Source organism: Phalangium opilio, unplaced genomic scaffold (genome assembly GCF_054372755.1).
Source record: "Phalangium opilio isolate 3A_F unplaced genomic scaffold, DU_Popi_V2 ptg000042l_1, whole genome shotgun sequence".
Lineage (NCBI taxonomy): Eukaryota > Metazoa > Arthropoda > Arachnida > Opiliones > Phalangiidae > Phalangium > Phalangium opilio.
In genome coordinates, this window is record NW_028324166.1 from 9303097 (window position 1) to 9328926 (window position 25830).

Consider the following 25830-nt stretch of genomic DNA (forward strand, 5'->3'; position numbering starts at 1 on the left):
CAACTAATTAGGTAAACAAATAATCACGAGACCAAACCGTCCCGAGACCAAATAATCACGATACCAAATAGTCCCGAGACTAAATAATCACGATTCCAAATAGTCCCGAGACCAAATAATCACGATACCAAATGGTCCCGAGACCAAATAATCATGATACCAAATAGTCCCGAGACCAAATAATCACGATACCAAATAGTCCCGAGACCAAATAATCATGATACCAATTAGTCCCGCGACCAAATCGGTAAGACCAATTAGTCCCGAGACCAAATCGGCGAGACCAAATTGTCCTGTTCCACGCCGGCCACGCAACTGGTCCTCCTCGTCCAATCCACCTCAAAGGAAATGTAGCGTCGAGATGTTCTCGAACCATACGGCTGAAGTGTGGTGGTGCCCCGTCGTGCATAAACCACATGTCACGAAGCAATGCTAACGGTATGTCCTCAAGTAGTTGCGGTAAAGTCTGTCTCAAAAACTCGAGATATGCCTCGCCATTTAGTCTGGGTGGTAGAAAATGAGGACCAAATAAATGTGAGCCGACAATTCCGCACAACACATTTAAACTAAATTGAACTTGGTGACTCCTAACAGCTATTACATGTGGGTTTATCTGACGCCATTCATAGTCATTGTGATGGTCTTCAATTCTAGTCCCAAACATTAGGCGTCTAAGATAATCTGCATGGTAAGAGCTTCTCCTTGTGCAAACCACCTCCAAGAAAATGTAGCATAGGCCAGATAAGATTTTTACGTGAACGTAAAACAATCAGAAACAAAAAGATTTTACTCAGATCGAAAAAATTGCGGTCGGTTGGTATAAAGTACTATGCTGTTGTTCACAAAGTCACAGAGTCGTATAAATTATAAAACCTCCGGTAGTGACATAACGGCGTACACTAATGCAGAATATGCGGATATGCATCTTATGTATGGACTTGCGCGGGATAATTCTATGGAGGCACGGAGACAAAATCAGTAACAATTTCCGCAACGTCGCGTACCGGATAGACGAACATTCGAGGCTGTTGACTGGCTCTTGAGGGACACGGGTCAACTACAACCACGAAATGATCGGGAACGAGATCTTCAAGAAGGCATCGAGGACATCGAACAAGACGCTCTTACCGTGTTCAAGGATGACCCATCAACAAGTACCAGACAAGTTGGACGACAGATAGGCGTCAATCACAACTTAGTATGGAGAATTCTAAAAGGGCATCAGTTTCACCCGAATCACATTCAGAAGGTGCAAGCTCTTAACCCTGCAGATTATCCTAGACGCCTACACTGTAAAAAATTGTGGTGTCTAAATAGTGCCATAATGGTGTTAAAACAATGTGCACTATTTGTACACCTTGACAAGGTGCGGAAATAGTACGAAAATGGTTCGATATATTAAAAACACCATTAGCTTAAACGAATGGTGTAGAAATGGGTTTATAAAGCATAATTCTTTAAAAGGTGTGCAAATGATACCTTAATTATATAAATAACCCCATTGAATACCCAATTAAATGGTGCTCAAATGGCATAGAATTAGTGCGATATTTTTTAAACACCATTCGCTTAAATAAACGGTGTGAAAAAGGGTTGGAAAAGCCTCATTCATTAAAAGGCGCACAAATGATACCCAAACGATATAAAATAACACCTTCGCAAGGCCCATATAAAAGGTGTTCAAATAATGTGAAAATAGAGTTATGTTTTGAACACCATTGGCTTAAATAGAAGGTGTAAATAAGGGCGGAAAAAACCTCATCCTCGGAAAGGTGCACAATTGATATAAAATAGCACCTTCGCAGGCCCTTAAAAAGATGTTGAAATGATGTGAAAATGGAGTTATCTTTTAATAACCTTTCGCTTAAATAGAAGGTGTAAGAAACGACTGAAGAAACCTCATCCCCGAAAAGGTGAGCAAGACTCATATAAAAGATGGTGAAATAACGTAAAAATGGAGTTATGCACTCTAAATTAAGGTACCTAAAAAGTGTTGTAGTGGTGTAAAATTTATTCCGCAGTATTTGTACACCTTGACAATGTGTTGAAATTGTATGAAAATAGTGCGATATTTTACAAACACCATTAGCGAAAATGAATGGTGCAAAAAACGGATTCATAAAACATCATTCGATAAACGTTGCTCAAATTATACATAAATGGATTAAAATAACACCTTCGATTATACCATTAAATGGTGTTAAAATAATACGAAAATACGCCTTTGCAAACCCCTATTTACCTCATTTTAAGTCCTTAATTAGCCCATTCCAAGTCTATATTTACCCCATTTCAAGCCCCATTTACACCATTGCAAACCCCTATTCACCTCATTTCAAGTCCATATTTACACCATTTCAAGTCTATATTTACCCAATTTCAAGCCCTATTTACACCATTGCAAAATCCCTATTTACACCATTGCAAAACCCATATTTATACCATTGCAAAACCCCTATTTACACCATTGCAAAATCAATATTTACACCATTGCAAAACCCCTATTTACACCATTGCAAAACCCCTATTTACACCATTGCAAACCCCTATTTACACCATTGCAAAACCCCTATTAACACCATTGCAAAACCCCTATTTACACCATTGCAAAACCCCTATTTACACCATTGCAAAACCCTATTTGCACCATTGCAAAACCTCTATTTACACCATTGCAAAACCCCTATTTACACCTTTACAAAACCCCTATTTACACCATTGCAAAACCCTATTTACACCATTGCAAAACCCCTATTTACACCATTGCAAAACCCCTATTTACACTATTGCAAAACCCCTATTTACACCATTGCAAAACACCTATTTACACCATTGCAAAACCCCTATTTACACCTTTTCAAGCCTTATTTACACCATTGCGAAACTCCTATTTACCCAATTTCAAATCTATATTTATCCCATTTAAAGTCCCTATTCACCCCATTTGAACTCCATATCTACCCCATTTCAAGAATATATTTACCTCATTTCAATTCCTTATATTTACCCCATTTTAAACCTATTTACGCCATTGAAAACTCCTATTTACCTCATTTCAAGTCCTTATTTATCCCATTTCAAATCTATATTTACCCCATTTCAAGTCTAAATGTAACCCATTTCAAGTCTAAATGTAACCCATTTCAAGTTTAAATGTAACCCATTTCAAGTCTAAATTTAGCCCATTTCAAGTGTATATTTACCTTATTTCAAGCCCTATTTACACCATTGCAAAACCCCTATTCACCTCTTTTCAAGTCCTTATTTACTCCATTTCTTGTCCCTATTTGCCCATTTCAAACCCCTATTCACCCCATTTACTGGGATCATTATTGTCGTGTTCGGTGGGACTTCACTACCTTTCCTATTGTGTATATACACGTTGAAGGCTTTTCTATTATATCAAGCTCGAATTAACACGACTATAAGTTAATGCCGTTAAAATTATTCAACTGATCTCTCTTGGGTAACAACTAATGGAGTCAGATTGGTATTAATAAAGAGCACATGTTACTTTTTAAAGCAACACCTTTCTTTCTTAGGCATTAAACTAGATTCCCACTCGACCGAAAACAACCCGGCAGAAATCACACAGCCAACGGTAAAAATTTTAACTTACGCTGGCGTCCGGCGGTAGACTGTTCAAACTACGACTGAATTTTCAGTTTGGCGGTAGATATTTTTGGGTCACGTGACAGATTTGAGTTGTTTCCTCAACATCTATTTCACACTCTTTGTCCCCTTGTCGCTTGGATCGTACTAGAAGGGATATTTTCTAGCTTCCTCCGTAAACTTTTCCTTATTAACATCTTATCTCTTTTTACTTCCGTTAATTTAATTTTTCTTTCTTGGTGGTATGTTTCCGATAAGCCTTGGTCAACCACAAAAAATGGCGGCTATCAATGCGTGCGCTCTTGAAATTTATGATGTTGTCAGTGGGATAATTTCATTGGCTGAGACACCGGCGTAACGCCGAACACGACCGAAAAAATAGAACACAACTTACGCCCGACCGAACGGAAATTCCGTCGGTCGAACCCCTTTCTGCCGGGTTTCCGTCGTCTTTTCCGTGGAGTGGGAATCTAGCTTCATAAAAGCGGGCCTATTCGAAAAAATGCTCCATTTCTTTAGGTCCTTGAACAATAACGCAATTTTTATTAAGGATTTTGAAGAATAAGCATCTTCCTTTTCCAAAATATTGCTTGTTTTATAGATCAGATTAGGGTTAGGAATGGCATAGGTTAGTTTTGCTTAGGCGTCTTTGAGACCTTCGGTTCCTTTAAGCTTTTGACCTCGTGATAATAAGCGTATGCATATATTCATATCCTATAAATGCTAAAAATTGAAAAACCATTTCAATGATAATAAACATTTTATCGGTGACAGCGTTTAAAAATGAAATGTTTTTTAGGGGAACTATGTTACGTTAGAAAATAGATTTTGGGTACTCATTCTATGTTCAAACTTCATTACAGTGTTATATAATGCATATGACTTAAATATAACAATTTGCTAATCGCTTTATGAAGGTACATTTCTTCGATTTGAAAATATTTCGTTCTTCTAAACTCTAAATTTTGCTTAATATTTAAAAAAATACATGGAATTATGGCTCATTTTACCTAACCACTCAATCTTCATTAGATAATCAGATTATCTCGGGTATAGAGTCTTCGTGATCCCGAGAATTACTGTTTTTCCATCGGGAACTTTTAATCATAATATACCGAATCCAAAATCCGCCAAATTGCGGGGTTTTTCAGCCGAATGGAAGACAATCTGTTAATTGCCGTAGTAAAATGAACTTGGAATGGGGTGAACAGGGGCTTGAAATTGTTAAAAGGGGACTTGAAATGGAGTAAATAGGGGTTTGAAACGGTGTAAATAGGGGTTTGAAACGGTGTAAATAGGGGTTTGAATCGGTGTAAATAGGGGTTTGAATCGGTGAAAATAGGGGTTTGAAACGGTGTAAATATGGGTTTGAAACGGTGTAAATATGGGTTTGAAACGGTGAAAAAAGGGGTTTGAAATGGAGTAAATTGGGGTTTGAAATGGAGTAAATTGGGGTTTGAAATGGAGTAAATTGGGGTTTGAAATGGAATAAATTGAAGTGTGAAATGGATTAAATATTGCTTTTAAATGGAGTAAATAGGGCTTTGAAATGGAGTAAATAGGGCTTTGAAATGGAGTAAATAGGGCTTTGAAATGGAGTAAATAGGGCTTTGAAATGGAGTAAATAGGGCATTGAAATAGAGTAAATAGGGGTTTGAAATGGAGTAAATAGGGGTTTGAAATGGAGTAAATAGCCGCTTTTAAATGTAGTAAATAGGGCTTTGAAATGGAGTAAGTAGGGCTTTGAAATGGAGTAAATAGGGCTTTGAAATGGAGTAAGTAGGGCTTTGAAATGGAGTAAGTAGGGCTTTGAAATGGAGTAAATTGGGCTTTGAAATGGAGTAAATAGGGCTTTAAATGGAGTAAATAGGGCTTTGAAATGGATTAAATAGGGCTTTGAAATGGAGTAAATAGGGCTCTGAAATGGAGTAAATAGGGCTTTGAAATGGAGTGAACAGAGACTTGAAATGGTGTATTAATTGCTTTGTTTTACACCTTAAACGTGGTGCTAAATATAGAAAAAATATTTAACACCTTCACTTCATTTGGTGTAGTAATGTGATATACGTGGCGTGACTTTGCCTACATTTAACACCATTAAACTAAGTAGTAATATTAGAGTTCAAAAGATTTCCTGAAAAAGATGTTAAAAAGCACTATAAATGGTGCATAAATGCCTAATATTTCGTTCTTACTTGCAAATAATATTTGTAAATGGCGTGAATTTATCATAAAAATGGTGTAGAAGTACACCTTAAATGGTGTCAATTTTGGCACCGAAAAAAACAGCATATATGGTGTAAGGATGCACCATTATTTTTTACAGTGTAGAATTTTGCCGGTGGTTTGTGGCTAGAGACGAAGATCATCTATTCCCACGCGCTCTTTTAGTTATCGATGAGGCATCTTTCTCCCGTGATGGCATTTTGAACTATCACAACGACCATGAATGGCGTCAGATAAACCCACATGTAACAACTGTTAGGAGTCAACAAGTACAATTTAGTTTAAATGTGTGGTGCGGAATTGTCGGCTCACATTTATTAGGGCCTCATTTTCTACTACCCGGACTAAATGGCGAGGCATATCTCGAGTTTTTAAGCGAGACTTTACCGCAAACTACTTGAGGACATACCTACGTGACATGTGGTTTATGCACGACGGGGCGCCACTACACTTCAGCCGTATGGTTCGAGAAAATCTCGACGCTGCATTTCCTTTGAGGTGGATTGGACGAGGACCAGTTGCGTGGCCGGCGAGATCTCCCGATTTGAATCCATGTGATTTCCTTTGGGGTCATCTCAAGGACTTGGTGTACAAGAGTGAAGTCCGTAATGTGGACGACTTGCGACAACGAATACTTGAAGGGTGTGAAACAATCCGAAACACACCAGGCATCTTTCAACATGCCCAAGAATCGTTCGTTAGACGGGAACATGTTTGCATTAATGCTAATGGTGGGCATTTTGAACAATACCTCTAAAAGTGCTGCTAACTTTGTACATGTACGAATAAATGATACATTAACTGGAAACTCTTCCTTGTTTGTCACTTTGAACCAACTTTTATTGACCAGTCCCTGCACACTTCTACATTTAATAATACGCTTCTGATACACTTTTCACTCAGTTTGACCCAAAGAACACACCCTTTAATTTATGGCATGCTTATCAGAAACACCCTGTATACGGTCACACTCTAAGAAATGGAAGTGTTAAAAAGGTGTTAAAACGGTGTAAACACCGCAAAAACACCCAAAAGAGTGTTTTATTACCTTGAGTTTTTAGAGGCCAATTTAAAGTGTAAATTCGGTGTAAAATAACACTATTAAAACACCGTTCGAAATTAAACATGAAAAATTATATTACTGCTGGTTTCTTAAATAAGGTCTTTCATTTTATTTTTCATTAATGTTTTAATATTAAAGTCAATACAAACAGTAAAAAATTATTGAAAAACGTACTTGTTAAACCTATTTTTAAAGATGATATTCATGAAAGAAAACAGTTTTATCCTTTAAATAAAATTAACAAAGAAATTGGTAATCTGGCGGTGTTGTACCTTCATAAAACTATGCTAAACGTGTTAGGCGACACTCTTACAGGTGTTAAGCGATACTCTTAAAAAACGAGACTAGGTTAGGTACTGGCCTCACAGTAGGGCCAGCTTGAGAAGCCAAAATGGGGCACTTGCTTTTGTGACATGTTGTATCATTATTTTGAGAAATATTAGAGTACTAAATGGATTTTTTTTGTAAAATCTGTAGTGCAAATTAGATTAAACGCGTTTCTGGTGCTCGAAAAACTCTTAGTGAAAAGAGATTATTAAATTTAACAAGAACGTCTATATCTACTGCTTGAATATTATAGCCTCCAAAACTAATTTAATACCCTATGCATTCGTACGAATTGAAACCTTTCTGCCTTTTTCAGAAGTTTATAAACTCGTAAAAATGACTTTATACGCAACAACCCTCGCTTAGGTATAGTTCTGCATGTGAGAACTTTCCTCCCTATAGGTGATGATGTTCTCTCAAGGAAGAACCCTGCTATGAATATAGCATTGATTGCTAATAATACTGCGGAATGGCGGATAATCAAAATTTAATTAAACAGGAAAACCATACTCAATATTTGAGTTATGCCTCATGAGTGGTCAAAATGTAGCTAGTGTTTTTTACGTCATCGGTTTTGCTCTTAAGTCTAGGAAAAGTACTAGAATTTCTACTACTATCCTACCAAATAATCTCCCACTCTTAAAGGTGTGAAGCGACACTCTGAAAGGTGCTATGCCGCACCCTTTAAGGAGTTGCACAACACTAATATGAGAGTAAAAATTCACTTTCAGTGCTATATAAGAGTTAAAAGGTGTTAAACTGCACCTCTGTTGCACAATTTTATACTTATCTTTGCCACCAATTGCTCAAATAAGTGTTATTAAACCCTTTCAGGGGTGTAAATGAACACCTGTAACGGTGTCAAATTTGGACCCATATAAACTACTTTTAAAGGTGTTAAAGCACACCCCATTTTTTGAGTGTAAGTGTGATTAAATCCCTTCAGGGGTGTAAATGTACACCTGTAACGGTGTCAAATTTGGACCCATATAAAGTACTTATAAAGGTGTTAAATCACACTCCAATTTCTTAGAGTGCAGAAAGTTAGTTAAGGTACTTCCAAGCTTAGAAATTATTATTTAAGCCTACCAATGTCAGAACAATTTATAACTATCTTTAATACTAATGTATCGTCTAATCAAATTTTTTACTACTAAAAGGCTAGTATGGAATAACTTCACCTATTTTGAGTTTAACTGTCTGGAGTCCCATCCTGAATTACTAGAGGTGATTAAAAGATCAAACCATAGTTTCTCGACCGGTTTAACATTCAATCGTCACAATTCAAATTAATCATCTACTTATTTTCAAAGGATATGCAGTACGTTGCAATACCGTTTAACTACAAAATATTATTCAACAGTAGTAGATGGACGAGCAGAGGTATTTTCTCTACTGCCGATATATATATTACTTCTTCACCACCAGAAAAGAGTTTAACATCATCTATGGACTTCTTAAATGCAGATATCCAAGTGAACACCAACTTAGCACTCTAGGTTATGGTTTCCGATTTAAACCTTTTGCATATTTCAGACCGTAATTTGCCTACTGTTAAGCCTCGTCACAATATCGCTACTGATGTCTTACGTGAATTACTTTCGAAACAAGAATCATATCAGTAGGCCTAATGGAGTTAATTTCGTGAAATCGTTTTTGTGGAATGTATTTGACTTGTTTTCACTCATCTTCTTCGAACGTAAGTACATCTGGCTGTGACATCAGACCACCTAACCTTGGACAGGAAAAGGCGTGTTAAACCCGCGTAAACAAATGGTAATGCGTAGCATCAGCCCTCACACGTCTACCGACCGCATTTTATTGCCAAATTTAACATTTTTATTAGGGTTTGGTAATAAAGTTGCGACGCCCGCCGTCACAGCGTTTGTGTCAGGTAATTCTCTAAGGAAACCTAGCTCGGTTAATCTAGATATCCACGGTTAGTTGATCTGAGGTGTTCCTCTCGTTTTTAAGAAGGCTATGAAAATTTTCTAGAAGAGACAGCGTATGTACTAGCCGAGACCGGATATTTTGCTACACAAAGCATATTATATCTCATAGTTATCGGAACAGGACAATTTGGTCTCGCCGATTTGGTCGCGGGACTAATTGGTCTCAGTGATTTGGTCTCGGTACTATTTGGTCTCGGGACTATTTGGTATCGTGATTATTTGGTGTCGTGATTATTTGGTCTCGGGACTATTTGGTATCGTGATTATTTGGTCTCGGGACTATTTGGTATCGTGATTATTTGGTCTCGGGACTATTTGGTATCGTGATTATTTGGTCTCGGGACTATTTGGTCTCGTGATTATTTGGTCTCGGGACTATTTGTTCTCGGGACTATTTGGTATCGTGATTATTTGGTCTCGTGATTATTTGTTCCCGGGACGGTTTGGTCCCGTGATTATTTGGTTACCTAATTAGTTTCCAAAGCAATGGTTCCAATAATTCGTTGCCACCTTTTCCAAAATATTCTCCTATTAATTAGTTGCCACCTTTTCCTAAATATTCTCCTATTAATTACTGTCACCTTTTCCAAAATATTCTGCTATTAATTAGCTGCCACCTTTTCCAAAACATTCTGCTATTATTTAGCTGCCACCTTTTCCAAAATATTCTCCAAATAATTAGCTGCCACCTTTTCCAAAACATTCTCCTACTAATTAGCTGCCAGTTTTTCCAAAATATTCTCCTATTAGTTAGCTACCACCTTTTCCAAAATATTCTGCTATTATTTAGCTGCCACCTTTTCCAATATATTCTCCTACAAATTAGCTGCCACCTTTTCCAAAATATTCTCCTACTAATTAGCTGCCACCTTTTCCAAAACATTCTCCTACTAATTAGCTGCCACCTTTTCCAAAATATTCTCCTATTAGTTAGCTGCCACCTTTTCCAAAATATTCTGCTATTATTTAGCTGCCGCCTTTTCCAATATATTCTCCTACAAATTAGCTGCCACCTTTTCCAAAATATTCTCCTACTAATTAGCTGCCACCTTATCCAAAATATTCTCCTACTAAATAGCTGCCACCTTTTCCAAAATATTCTCCTATTAGTTAGCTGCGTCCTTTTCCAAAATATTCTCCAATTAATTAGCTGCCATCTTTTCCAAAATATTCTCCAATTAATTATCTGACACCTTTTCCAAAATATTTCTATTATTGCTAATAAATTGTTCGTGGTAAGAGGCGGGCTTTTAATACTCATATAAAAAATCCTCTTACCTCCAAACAAGGTTGGGTTGGGTTAGGTCCCGAGACCCATTTGTCCCGAGACCAAATTGTCCCGAGACCCAATTGTCCCGAAACCCATTTGTCCCGAGACCCAATTGCCCCGAGACCCAATTGCCCCGAGACCCAATTGTCCCGAGACCCAATTGTCCCGAGACCCATTTGTCCCGAGACCAAATTGTCCCGAGACCCAATTGTCCCGAAACCCATTTGTCCCGAGACCCAATTGCCCCGAGACCCAATTGTCCCGAGACCAAATTGACCCGAGACCCAATTGTCCTGAGACCCATTTGTCCCTAGACCCATTTGTCCCGAGACCCATTGTCCCGAGACCCATTTGTCCCGGACCCAATTGTCCCGAGACCCATTTGTCCCGAGACCAAAACGGCGAGACCAAATTGTTGCGGACCCCATAGTTTTCCATTAAAAACATTTAGCGAAAAAAACAAGTTGGTAAAACCAAAATATTACCCCTCCGAGTCAAGAGGTCTACTACAACAAACTTATTTACCTAGATATGGAATTATTTCTCTTTTTTTTTTCTTGAAGTAAAAATTTACGAATTATTAAAGCAGCATTCCAAGCATTGAGAATATATAGTAAAGCAGACGACATTTTACATCCAAAAAGGATAAATCTTGGACACGTGGAAATCAGTCAATGGGTAAAAGAACAGGAAATGAAGTGTATAAATTTAGGAGAGATATAACCTTTATGTGTTTGTAAAGGCCCAATTGTCTACGCTTCAGCTGTTTACCCTATATACTCATATCTACATTCACAACTGGTTTGTAGTGTAAACACTATCGTCTCGTCTCACCTCACCTCAACAATATTCTTAGTTTGCCAACATGAGTGTTAACGTTAAATAACACCATAGCTGATTTGTGGCTAGACGCACTGAAAGTCTTGCGCACCATAAAAAGAATGAACACTCCGTAGCTACTACCCGTTTACCATTAGCTCTTTCACTGGTCTAATGGTCACCATGATCTTTTCTTCTATTATAAAATCCAAACCTGATTATTTAAACGTGTATTTAACTTTCGGCTCACTCTGAACCGTTAATGTCTCTTCAATACAGACACGAAAATCAAAACCCATAGTTTTCTACTTCTTGGGCCTCAATTATACACTCTTTTGTTCGCTAGGCCTATTACGGTTAATTCTTGATTTAGCCGACAGAGTGTAAGCCTTAGCGTTATATTTGTAATAACTAGAGCAAGGATTATTCTATACACATGTAGTACACTCTTAAAAATGTTGGGTTGTTTCTGACCCAAAGTGGGTTATTTTTCAACTCTTTGCTGGGTCAATATTTAACCGACCCAATTTTTGGGTTGTTGTTCCTTGACCCTAGAATTGGTTGTTTATTTAACACAATGTTGAGCCAACGTAAACGATAACTAAGATTTGGGCTAAACAGTAACCACATTACTGGCTAAATTGTAAAATCATATTTGGGTAGAAAAACAACCCTAGCAAGGTTTAATTGTAATGACGCAACTTTGGGATAAAAGGTAGCCACAAATTGGGTTAAATTCTTACATAATTTTGGGTTGAACGAAACCCTAATTTGTGTTGTTTAAAACCTCTCAAAATAGAACCCAAATTGCTGTTTATTACAAAGCTAAGCGTTTTTTCGCACCTCACGTTCCATATTTCAGCTTCCACCATATTTTAAGATCGCTGATTAGTTTTACCTGACGGATGTCACGGAGAGGTTCTAATTTCTGTTGTTACACCCCAGGGCACCGCATTCGCAGTTGGAAAATCGAAGCAAATGTGCTCTCAATTTCCGGACCGCATTTACAGGTCTCGGATATGTGTAAAATTGCATTCCACTTATACTGGCTATTATTCCATTGTCTGCCTAACTCCACCATCCTCTACTTAAAGGTCCATCCCACATGGACACCAGTCTGTACATACTGGCTCCTAATAACCACCATCGTCTGGTCTTTTTGTCCATCCTACATGGACACCAGTTTGTACATACTGGCTTCTACTCCATCATCATCGTTAAAGTTAAGATGTACGCGGCGATCGGCTAGGGTTACGAGAAACGTTTAATCTCCCAATGGTGGGGCTTCCACCAAAGGTTCACGCCAATGCGCTGTTCTGATCCATTACTAAGATTCGAAGCCTTATGTACCGATTTGAATAAGACGAAACAACAGGCGTATACTTCATTTAAAACGTCAATATTAGTCTGTATCTCATAATATTCAATAGTTATTTTTTAAAAACGATGCAACCCGCAATAAAGTAAATAACTATCGAAGAAAATGTGTAATATTAATTGTAATTATTTTAATATTTAAGATAATCATGTTTATCAACTCAAAGTTAATAGAGAAAGAGTAGCAAAGTCGCCTCAACATCCATCTAGTGTACAATATCGTGTATTTGTATGCTAGGTTTGCCTAAAATGCAAATGACCCAATTTGGGTTACTGCAATAACCAATTTTTACCTCTCCGAGTGACGTATGTCACGGAGAGGTTCTAATTTCGACGTGTCTGTGTGTCTGTCTGTGTGTGTGTCTGTCTGTCCGTTGTTACACCCACGTGACCGAGTTCGCAGTTTGCAAATCGGAGCAAACGTGTATTCAATTTCCAGACTGCATTTACAGTCCCGGAAATTGTATTCCACTTACAGGCTATTACTCCATTACCTGTCTAACAACTCTGTTCATTTGTCCACCCCACATGGACACCAGTCTGAACTTACTAACTTCTAAACACCACCATCTTCTAGTCTTTCGCCCATTCCACATGGGCACCAGTTTGTACTTACTGGCTTCTAAACACCTCCACCTTCTCGTCTCTGTCCATTCCACATGGACACCAGTCTGTACACCTGGCTTCTAACACCACCATCTTCTGGTCTTTGCTTTTGTCCATCCCACATGGACACTAGTCTGTACACCTGGCTTCTAACACCACCATCATCCTCAAGGTTAAGACATACGCGGCGATCGGCTAGGGTTACGAGAAACGTCTAGCCTTCCATTGACGGGGTCTTCCGCCAAGGTTCACGCAATTGCGATGTTCTTATCCATAGCTGCGATTCGAAACCCTTATATACTACCTATTTGAGTAAGGCGACGCAACGGGCGTATGCTTCATTTCAAACGCCAATATTAGTCAGGTCTCTCAAGAATGTTTAATTGTTCTTTATCAAAACGATGTAACGCTCAATAAGGCAAACAACTGACGAAGAAAATATTTAATATTAATTATATTTATTTCAATATTTAAGATAATCTTGTTTCTCAACTCAAAATTAATACGGAAAGAGTTAAAAAGCAGCTTATGTTTTAGTCTGTGTGTGTCCGTCCATTGTTACACTAGTGCGTTAGCAGTTAGCCTTGTTTTGATGTGTAAAGAAATCCTACAGAACCTTAATATTCCCTTTTTCCATAATATAAAGTGAATATGTGGAAGTATTTTTCGTAATTATGATGCATTTAGTACTTTTGTAGCTTTAAAGCTCTGTTTAATTTTGATATTCCAAAGATTTGTTTTAATATTGTTATTTGAAATGGCTGTTTATATATTACTTAAGCTATACTACAACTGTATATAGAATAACCCTTGGTTTAGTGATTACATGAAGAAAACTAAGACCTAGACTCCGGCGGGTATAACAAGCGCGCATTATCCGCAATAGGATTAGTGAAACAAAGAGTAAATAATTGAGGCCTGAGGTGAAGTAAACTTTTGGCTTTGATTTTCGTGTCTGAAATGAAGAGACATTAACGGCTCAGAGTGAGCCGAAAGTTAAATACACTCTTAAATAATCAGGTTAAGATTTTATAATAGAAGAAAAGATGGTGGCAATTAGATTAGTAAAAGGGCTTATGGTAAACGGGTAGTAGGTACAGACTTATTATTCCATTTATGGTGCGCATTGACTATTAGTGCGTCTAGCTACAATTTAGCTTTGGTGTTATTTAACGTTAACATTCATGTTGGCAAACTAAGAATATTGTTGAGGTGAGACGAGACGATAGTGTTTACACTGCAAACCAGTTGTGAATGTAGCTATCAGAATATACGGTAAACAGCTGAAGCGTAGACTTCATTTCCTGTTCTTTTCCCCATTGACTGATTCCCATGTGTCCAAGATTTGGATGTAAAATGTCGTCTGCTTTACTGTACATTCGCTATGTTTGGAATACTGCTTCAATATTTCGTAAATTTTTACTTCAAAAAAGTGAAATAATTCCATATCTAGGTAAATAAGTTTGTAGTAGTAGACCTCTTGACTCGGAGAGGTAATATTTTGGTTTTCCCAACTTGTTTTGGCTTTGAAACAACCCCATACCAAACTACCAGGGAATGTTTATTCAACTGCTACTGGGTTATTTTTTAACCAAATGTTAGTTAAAATTCAAATAGCCCAACTCATTCAACCCATGAGTTTTAAGAGAGTATAGCTTAAGTAATATATAAACAGCCATTTCATATAATAATATTAAAAATGTCCTTGGAATATCAAAATGAAAGAGATCTTTCAAGCTACAAAACTGCTAAAGGCATCGTAATTACGAAAAATACTTCCACATATTCACTTTATATTATGGAAAAAGGGAATATTAAGGTTCTGTATGATTTCTTTACACATAAACACAAGGCGAACTGCTAACGCGACGAACTAGTGTAACAATGGACGGACACACACAGACAAAAACATAGACTGCTTTTTTACTCTTTCCGTATTAATTTTGAGTTGAGAAACAAGATTATCTTAGATATTAAAATAAATATAATTAATATTAAATATTTTCTTCTTTAATTGTTCGCCTTATTGAGCGTTACATCGTTTTGATGAAGAATAATTAAACATTCTTGAGACTTGACTAATATCAGAAGCGCATGACATACGAAGTGATTTTCTATTATGCATAACATAGCGGCCGTCTTATACGGAAAGCTTTTACCATCAAGGGGGGGAAAATGTCAGCCCCCTTTCCAACTTTATTTTTCCTCTCGCGCCGAGAAATCCAAGCGGGTGGGGTTTGGGTGGAGTTTGTAGGACAGGCTGGGAAATAGCACACTTCCTCTGGTCCAAAACCAGTTTATTAATTGCTTGGACTAGTTTTTTAATTCAAGAATTGGGGGTTACTGGTCCTCGGGACCAGTTTATTAATTGCAAATCTATTGGAGAACAAAGGCTGGGACCAGTCCAGAGACCAGTTAATTATTTCGGGGACTAGAGGGGTCACTGGTCCCAAGGACTAGTTTAAAAAATATCCTTATTTCCCAGCCTGTTGTAGGAGCAGCCAAAACATTTCAGCCAATAATGATCCAACGGGTTTCGTGACGTAAAAATTGTCTGCTACAGCGCTACGTTAGGTTTTTAATTTTAAAGCGAGCGGCGAAATGGATGGATCTTCATTAAATAAAGTTACTGTAGCCACCCAATGTAGCCAAAATGCAAAAATCCTTAGAGATAGGGGTTCTCAAACCACGAAACAGAAGAAGCAAGTACCCAAACAAAGATAGAAAATCCGTCGAACCATAACCAAAAGCCAAGGCCTAAGGAGGTGTCTAAGCAGGTTGCCGTTGCAATTCAGTGCAAACCATCAACAAACAGTAAGTGTTACAAAAACAATTTTAAATTAAATTGTTGGGCATCAAAGAAGGTAGTTCCTAATTGAAATAAAAATTTATAGATTTTATGTCACAAACTATGACTTTGAACACAAATAACGCCACACAGACCAACGACCTAGTAACTTGTTCGGTAGAAAAAGGAATATTTGCGTCAAAGGATATTGGAGCACTTTTATTGCAGGAAATTTTTGATAAATGCCGAACCCTGGAATTGAATATAAAAGTAATAATTTTGTGTCATCTAAGACAAAGGCTATAGTCTAAGGAATTTGAAGCAACACTTAATCATTTAATGTGAAAGTAAATTTTTCTTATGTAGCCTGCGATAACGTAAGTCTGTCAAGAAACAAAAGATATAATTTTATTTAAAGATGTTCTTTACTTCAATTTAAATTGCCGGGAAGAACATTTAAGATTTATTTGGAATTTATAAAAATATACCGCAATTTTGCACTGGCATAACGTCCTGCCTTTGCTCGTATTAATTTGGGCTTCGTAAACTGATTTTTTATGCTATACTTTTAACATCTATGTTTAAGTGTTTCATATCCATGCTATAAGCAAATTAAAATTCTAATCCCCTTTTGACTGAGATATAGTTTTATAATAATTTTTGTTTTAATTTTCAGAGTTATTTTAATTTCCGTCGGGAAAAGTCAGTTTCAATAACAAATGGAAAGAATGTAGGACTTTTGCCAGAAGATGTTGATCCAGTTCAACTAATTATAACAGAAACCGGAAAATGCACCATTTTAGTCCCTTTTCGTCCAGTTGAAACGAAACAGTTAATTAGTCAAGATAATTCAATTAACTGGGTAGACGTAGAAGACACTTTAAATTTTGTGAAGGGTTTAAATTTAAAATTTTGCCCGGGAATAAAATGTAACTCGGAATTAGCTTCTGGCCCAAATTTCAAAATCTTTGCAGCACCATTTCAAAGAGTTCAGTCAACTCTATGCAAAGTATTTCACACTTCGCAAAAACATTCGAAAATTGGGCAGTGTACTTTCTGCTTGAGAAGCTCGAAAACTCTCTCAGACAAAAAGAAGCGCAAACTACAACAGTACCCAGTTATGAAAGTGAAGAGGACAAAAGTGGAGAGCAAATGTCCCATATCTATACTCTCACCCGAAGCCTTAAAACCAGATTATCGAGCATCAAAAGAAGCAGAAGATATTTGACAAATAGAATTTCAAAGCTCGAAGCTCAGCTCGCGCATAAGGATTTGTTGTTAAATGAGGAGCAATCAGATGAAATTGATTCTATTTTAAAAGTTTTGAAATCTGATTTTAAAGATGATGTAGAGAGGGCTATTGAGGAATCGGGCGAAAATTCCGAGTTATTGAAATTGGCGTGGCAAAGAGATACAGAGAAAAAAGTAAAAGATGACAAGACAGCTTTTTATACAGATCAAAAAAAATGCGAAGAAAGCAACACTGGAAATCGTTGGAGCCCTATAACCATAAGAATAGCTCTCTCTGTATTTTCTAGAAGTCCTGCAGCTTATAAAGCACTCAAGTCTTTCAACATTTTTAAATTACCATCTGCTAGCACTTTAAAAAAAAGGTCCCAAGTCTACGACAACACTCCTGGAATTAATCACAGATATCTGTGTGAACAGCAACAAAAATACGAAGAATTTAAGGCCTTAAAACAAAAGAAGGGTTCCCCAATTCCCAAAGGAGATGGGGTTTTAATCTTTGATGAAGTCAAAGTTATTGAGAAACTTATTTGGAACTCAAAAAATCACCAATTCGTAGGTTTTGCCATGGATGAAAAAGACTTTCCTCTTCTAAATGATATTTCCAGCGTCCCATCAGAACCAAAACCAACTCAATACGTCCTGCAATTTCTCTGGCGTGACTTGACTTCCAATTTCGATTTAATTGGTCCTTACTACACTTTCGGTTCTCCTGTTAGACAAGAAAAGCTACTTCCTTGTATACTCGAAACTCTACGTACTTTCAATGCTTATGGATTTGGTACTTCAGTTCTGATCCCTTACAAAAATCTTCTTAAGAGTTCTAAAGGAATTTCTTTGGTACCCTACGGAGCCCTTGGGATAATTTTCTAAAGAAACTATTTCCAAAGACTTCCTTGGAATTTCCTTAAGAATTCTTGAGACAAATTTCGAAAGAATGTCTTGGGATTATTTTCTAAAGAAATTCTTTAGGGATTCTAGAGATAAATTTCTTAGGAAGGTCTAGGGATTATTTTCTAAAGAAATTCATTAGGAATTCTAGAGATAAATTTCCAAAGAATGTCGAGGGATTATTTTCTAAAGAAATTCTTTAGGAATTCTAGAGATAAATTTGCAAAGAATGTCTTCGGACTATTTTCTAAAGAAATTCTTTAGGCATTCTAGAGATAAATTTCCAAAGAACTTCTTGGGATTATTTTCTAAAGAAATTCTTTAGGAATTCTAGAGATAAATTTCCTAAGAAGGTCTGGGGATTATTTTCTAAAGAAATTCTTTAGGAATTCTAGAGATAAATTTCCTAAGAAGGTCTGGGGATTATTTTCTAAAGAAATTCTTTAGAAATTCTAGAGATAAATTTCCAAAGAATGTTTTGGAATTATTTTCTAAAGAAATTCTTTAGAAATTCTTGAGATAAATTTCCAAAGAACGTCTAGGGAATATTTTCCAACGAAATTCTTTAGGAATTCTTGAGATCAATTTCCAAAGAAAGTCTAGGGTTTATTTTCCAACGAAATTCGTTTATTATTCAAGAGAAAAATTTCCAAAGAAGGTTTATTTTCCAACGAAATTAGTTACGAATTTTAGAGATGAATTTCAAAAGGCTAGATATATTGCAATTATGCTTTACATATAATTATCTCAAAATATTTTACCCAAATTGTTTAGCTAAAGTTTTCCTAGATAGAAATTAACTTTATGGTTAAAAAAAAAAATAAAAACGTTTCACGAAGGCTTGTCCCGTAGCTAAGGCTCAGCAAGCGCTGAAATGGAATGTCATATTTACCTATTTTATATTTATTTATTTTTTGCCTCTAATAATCCGTGAGGTATTTATGTAATGGATAAAATAGATTAAAAGTAAAATAAGAGTTATTAAAATCGTTATGTTTAGATTTACAGGGAGTATAAGCTGTCAGTCGGAATTTTTGCTTAATTATCTTATGGCATGTTTTATCTTTATTTCGAGCGTAATTAGAATCCAAAATAAATATTTTTTTAAAAACATTGTAGAGAAAACTAGCTTAAACGCGTTTCTGATACTCAAAAAACTTTCAGTGAATATACATTATTAAATTTAACAACAACGTCTGTATCTACTGCTTGGCCGTTGAAGCCTCCAAAACCCACTTAGTACCCCATACAATTGCACAAGGTTAAAACTTTCTGTCGTTTACGGATGTTTTAAGTCGATAAAATGTCTGACTTTAAAAGCAATTTCACATTGCATGCGAAAACTTAACTCGCTATAAGGGGTGTAGTTCAGCATATAAGAACTACACTTTCTGTATTGGGATATGGTTCTGCATGTAAGAACTGTGCTCGTTTCAAGTGGCTAAATTAATTTACCACTTCTCTATATATTTCCCAAGAAAATTCCTTCGATATTTCCCACGAAAATTCCAAAGACAATTCCCAAGAAAATTCCAAAGATATTTCCCAAGTAAATTCCAAAGACATTTCACAAGTAAATTCCAAAGACATTTCAAAAGAAAATTCCAAAGACATTTCAAAAGAAAATTCCAAAGACATTTCAAAAGAAAATTCCAAAGATATTTCCCAAGAAAATTCCAAAGATATTTCCCCAAGATATTTCCCCGAGATATTTCCAAAGACATTTCTCAAGAAAATTCCAAAGATATTTCCAAGAAAATTCCAAAGGTATTTCCCAAGAAAATTCCAAAGATATTTCCCAAGAAATTTCCAAAGATATTTCCCAAGAAAATTCCAAAGATATTTCCAAAGTAGTTTCCAAAGAAAAAGAGGCCAATATTCCCCAATTTCCTAAAGAACGCCTTAAGGATTTCCATAGAAATTTCCCAAGGAATTTTCTTAAGAGTTCTTAAGAAGATTTTTGTAAGGGATGTGTGATGGAGCCAGTTCCAACTTAGCAGTTATTAAAAAAACGATGGGTGGCCAGAAAGCTTTTTCATACAACATAGAAGACGCTGCAAAAGGTTACGAAATTTGCCCTAGTTTTGAAAATCCTTTCTGGGAAGGACGTAAAATTTACTGGATGATTTGCCCATCACATGAATTGAAGAGCCTGATTAACTCATTATACTCATCATACACTTCAAGGACTAAATCTTTTCAAAGAAACGGGGTGGAATTTGGTTGGCTTAACCTAATAGATATGAATCAACGGGAAATTGAACGGCAGAAAAATGGTCTTTTGCGGTATGTCCCCAAAATGCACAAAAGTTATATAACCAGAGATGCATGGACGAAATTGAACGTAAAGCCAGCTAAAATAATGCAGCAGCCTCAAGTCATATCAGAACTTTACGCGCATTCTCAGAATCCCAGTGAGTTTATGCCCAGTCGTCGAAGCGCTTTCGAATGTTATCTCTATTTACGATCATGTAGCCAGCTCTTTGAAAATGGATTTCTATCCAAAGGTAAAGTTTGCTCCATGGCAGATAAGGAAGTGAAATCGGTGAAAGAGGGTTATCAATATTTTGCGGATTGGCTGACTGAAATTCTAACAGAACAACCCGATATAAATTTGCGTGCACCAAAACAGAAAGAATTTCTGTCCTGGCAAACTTGGGACTTGCTGAGAATAACAGTTTTTGGATTTCTCAAGTTTACAGAAGAATTTTTGAGCAGATACCCTGATAATTTCATAACACCATCGAGAATAAATGGAAGCGCTGTGGAGTCGCTCTTTTCACAACTTAAGTACGCTAGCGGTAGCAAGCTTAGCGGAGTCAATTACAGTTCTACCCAAAAGGCTGTAAGAATTGTTAAAAACATTCACAGTGGCAATTTTTCAAATACCTCATATCGTGATGAAAAGCTGCATTTTGTAGACAACTAGATTAATTTTAGATATTGGAAAATCTGGGACTCGTTAGAAAAGTACCCAGAACATGTTTATGGTTAAATCAATAAATAATTCTTACTTCTTCATCACAAAAACGCTTTATTGCACTTTCAATTAATTCTTCAAATAAAATTTAGTTTTAAAATGGTAATGACTAGTTAATATTAAAACAAAGTTTTTCGTTTAACAGAGATCACAGATGATTTTGGACTTAAATTGATAGTATCACATTTTTGGTTTAAAATATTTCTTGGTAAAGGACTAGTTGTTGTATTATTCTTTGTATTTATGTTTTTGCTCCTTTCTTTGTAATTTTTTCGCCCCTTCTTTTGTAATTTTTTTTGAGCCTCTCTTTGCCGCTCCTTTAGTAACTTTCTTCTGCGTTTCCGCTGTAGCTTTCTTTGAGGTTTTCTTTGCTGATTTTTTTTTAGGTTCATCTTTCTGTTCTACTGTAGATTTTCTTTTTGTTCTAATCAAGTTTGGGTTTTCTTTTTCAGTAATCATGTCCGTCTTTTTTGACTCTTTGTTGTTATTTTTGGTTTTGGCGTATAGCTTCTTAAGTTGTCCGTATAAATTGTCCCTAAGATTGTGTCCTCCTTTGCTCATACTTCCACTTTTAATACTGATAAACTCTTGAATCCTCGCATGTGTTATTTTTCGCAACCAGATCTTATAAAAAAGATTAATACTATCTTCGCTAAACTGTTCCAACAATCCAGGAATTTTCTTTATTCCTTCCTGAAACGTTTCTTCAATTTTGTGGTTTTCCTTTACCTTTGAAGCGCACACCTTATAATAATGTTATTTAATTAGAGGCACATATTTTCTTTGACCAAACAGGTTGTCTTACCTTAATCATATTTTTCCCATGTTGCTTCAAAGTCTCAGAGTTTGCATGCAATCGGACTGTGTTGTTTACTTCCCGTACAAACTCTTGTAGAACCTCTTTCGGAAAAAACATACCTCCTCTATCTTGTTGTTTTAATTCTACTGGCAACTGCATTTCCTTCTCTTCGTCATCTAATGAGGTTTTGAAACACAATCTGTATACTTGCCCATAGAGGATTTTGGTTTTCATGGTGTGGCGTGTTGATTCTTTTAAGCGCTTGGATACCCTCCACAACTCTCCTAATGTTCCTCCTCCAAGTCTTAAAATGCCACTTAGGCTTTCTTCCTTGAAATTAGAAGGGTTGACCTTTATTTCTTTCTCTTTTATTACATTAGTTGTAGTTTTATCCTCATCACAGATCAAATCATCTTCAATATCACAGTCTATGTTTTCGTTTTCTTCGTCTACTCTATCGCTATGAACAAATCTTAAAAAGAACCAGATTTGATTTATCCCCACTTCATATACAATAAAAGTTTAACATACCTGTAAACACTACACAAGTAAAAGTTGAAGAGTTCTTGCAAATCTGTGTTGTTGTAATCGTCGAATTGGAAATTAAATTCACCTCTTAATTTTGTACCAAATTTTAGGAACTCGAATACATCTTTAACTTCGTGGACACACGTGCCTAGACTTTCTATAAAAATACTCCAATAATCTGATTGAATAATAAATCTATGACACTGGGTTCTTTTTTCATTAAAAGCGACGTGTAACTCCTTTTTTATTTCTAATTCGATATAATCTGTAATCTTTTTCAAATCCATTTTTCATATAATTTTACGAAGTTCCGATACAGACTGAGTAAGGCGACGACTAGATAGCAGACGAATTTTCAACTTAGAATGTGATTGGCTTATACATTTTTCACGCATATGTCACCGCCTAGAAATAGTTCCCCTTATTCTCGCCAGACGGCAACCCTAATAAATTGATGCAGTTTTTGTCAGTATCCCCCCATAGGTGGCTAGTGCCGACTAAAATAAAAATCTTTCCGTATAAGACGGGTCTACCAAAGAGTCTAGAAAATCACTTCGTATGTCATGCGCTTCTGCTAATATTAGCGTTTGAAATGAAGCATACGCCGGTTGCTTCGCCTTACTCAAATAGGTAGTATATAAAGGTTTCATATCGCAGCTACAGGTAAGAACAGCGCAATTTCGTGAACCTTTGGTGGAAGCTCCGCCATTGGGAGGCTAGACATTTCTCGAAACCTTAGCCGATCCCCGCGTACGTCTTAACCTTAATGCTGATGGAGTAGAAGCAAGTGTGTACAGACTGGTGTCCAAGGGGGATGGACAAAAACAAAGACTAGAAGATGGTGGTGTTAGAAGCCAGTGTGTACAGACTGTCGTCCATGTGAGATGGACAAAGACCAGAAGATGGTGGTGCTTAGAAGCCAGTGTGTACAGACTGGCGTCCATGTGGGATGCACAAAGGGCAGATGTCGGTGTTGATTAGAAGCTAGTGTGCACAGGCTGGTGTCCATGTGGGATGGACAAAGAAGAGATGTCGGTGGTGATTAGAAGCCAGTGTGTACAGACAAATGTCCATGTGAGATGGACAAAGGCCACAAGAGGGTGGTGATTAGAAGCAAGTGTATACAGACTGGTGTCAATGTGGGATGGACAAAGACTAGAGGGTGGTGGTGTTAGACAGGTAATGGAGTAATAACCTGTAAGTGTAATACAATTTTCGAAATTTCCGGAAATTGAGAACACGTTTGCTCCGATTTGCAAACTGCGAACGCGGTCCCCTGGGGTGTAAGTTACAGACAAAGAAAGGAGCAAAAACATAAATACAAAGAATAATACAACAACTAGTCCTTTACCAAGAAATATTTTAAACCAAAAATGTGATACTATCAATTTAAGTCCAAAATCATCTGTGATCTCTGTTAAACGAAAAACTTTGTTTTAATATTAACTAGTCATTACCATTTTAAAACTAAATTTTATTTGAAGAATTAATTGAAAGTGCAATAAAGCGTTTTTGTGATGAAGAAGTAAGAATTATTTATTGATTTAACCATAAACATGTTCTGGGTACTTTTCTAACGAGTCCCAGATTTTCCAATATCTAAAATTAATCTAGTTGTCTACAAAATGCAGCTTTTCATCACGATATGAGGTATTTGAAAAATTGCCACTGTGAATGTTTTTAACAATTCTTACAGCCTTTTGGGTAGAACTGTAATTGACTCCGCTAAGCTTGCTACCGCTAGCGTACTTAAGTTGTGAAAAGAGCGACTCCACAGCGCTTCCATTTATTCTCGATGGTGTTATGAAATTATCAGGGTATCTGCTCAAAAATTCTTCTGTAAACTTGAGAAATCCAAAAACTGTTATTCTCAGCAAGTCCCAAGTTTGCCAGGACAGAAATTCTTTCTGTTTTGGTGCACGCAAATTTATATCGGGTTGTTCTGTTAGAATTTCAGTCAGCCAATCCGCAAAATATTGATAACCCTCTTTCACCGATTTCACTTCCTTATCTGCCATGGAGCAAACTTTACCTTTGGATAGAAATCCATTTTCAAAGAGCTGGCTACATGATCGTAAATAGAGATAACATTCGAAAGCGCTTCGACGACTGGGCATAAACTCACTGGGATTCTGAGAATGCGCGTAAAGTTCTGATATGACTTGAGGCTGCTGCATTATTTTAGCTGGCTTTACGTTCAATTTCGTCCATGCATCTCTGGTTATATAACTTTTGTGCATTTTGGGGACATACCGCAAAAGACCATTTTTCTGCCGTTCAATTTCCCGTTGATTCATATCTATTAGGTTAAGCCAACCAAATTCCACCCCGTTTCTTTGAAAAGATTTAGTCCTTGAAGTGTATGATGAGTATAATGAGTTAATCAGGCTCTTCAATTCATGTGATGGGCAAATCATCCAGTAAATTTTACGTCCTTCCCAGAAAGGATTTTCAAAACTAGGGCAAATTTCGTAACCTTTTGCAGCGTCTTCTATGTTGTATGAAAAAGCTTTCTGGCCACCCATCGTTTTTTTAATAACTGCTAAGTTGGAACTGGCTCCATCACACATCCCTTACAAAAATCTTCTTAAGAACTCTTAAGAAAATTCCTTGGGAAATTTCTATGGAAATCCTTAAGGCGTTCTTTAGGAAATTGGGGAATATTGGCCTCTTTTTCTTTGGAAACTACTTTGGAAATATCTTTGGAATTTTCTTGGGAAATATCTTTGGAAATTTCTTGGGAAATATCTTTGGAATTTTCTTGGGAAATACCTTTGGAATTTTCTTGGAAATATCTTTGGAATTTTCTTGAGAAATGTCTTTGGAAATATCTCGGGGAAATATCTTGGGGAAATATCTTTGGAATTTTCTTGGGAAATATCTTTGGAATTTTCTTTTGAAATGTCTTTGGAATTTTCTTTTGAAATGTCTTTGGAATTTTCTTTTGAAATGTCTTTGGAATTTACTTGTGAAATGTCTTTGGAATTTACTTGGGAAATATCTTTGGAATTTTCTTGGGAATTGTCTTTGGAATTTTCGTGGGAAATATCGAAGAAATTTCTTGGGAAATATATAGAGAAGTGGTAAATTAATTTAGCCACTTGAAACGAGCACAGTTCTTACATGCAGAACCATATCCCAATACAGAAAGTGTAGTTCTTATATGCTGAACTACACCCCTTATAGCGAGTTAAGTTTTCGCATGCAATGTGAAATTGCTTTTAAAGTCAGACATTTTATCGACTTAAAACATCCGTAAACGACAGAAAGTTTTAACCTTGTGCAATTGTATGGGGTACTAAGTGGGTTTTGGAGGCTTCAACGGCCAAGCAGTAGATACAGAC

General features: G+C 36.5%; 1 protein-coding gene across 1 annotated transcript; it reads right to left on the reverse strand.

The window, feature by feature from the left end:
• Nucleotides 1-21387: 21387 nt before the first annotated feature.
• On the reverse strand, nucleotides 21388-22773 carry LOC149679034 (uncharacterized). The gene is made up of 3 exons (XM_089835969.1): nucleotides 22490-22773; nucleotides 21965-22430; nucleotides 21388-21903 (listed from the first exon to the last, which is right to left on the reverse strand). The coding sequence occupies exons 1-3, from the start codon at nucleotides 22771-22773 to the stop codon at nucleotides 21388-21390; spliced, it is 1266 nt and encodes a 421-aa protein (XP_089692095.1).
• Nucleotides 22774-25830: the final 3057 nt, after the last annotated feature.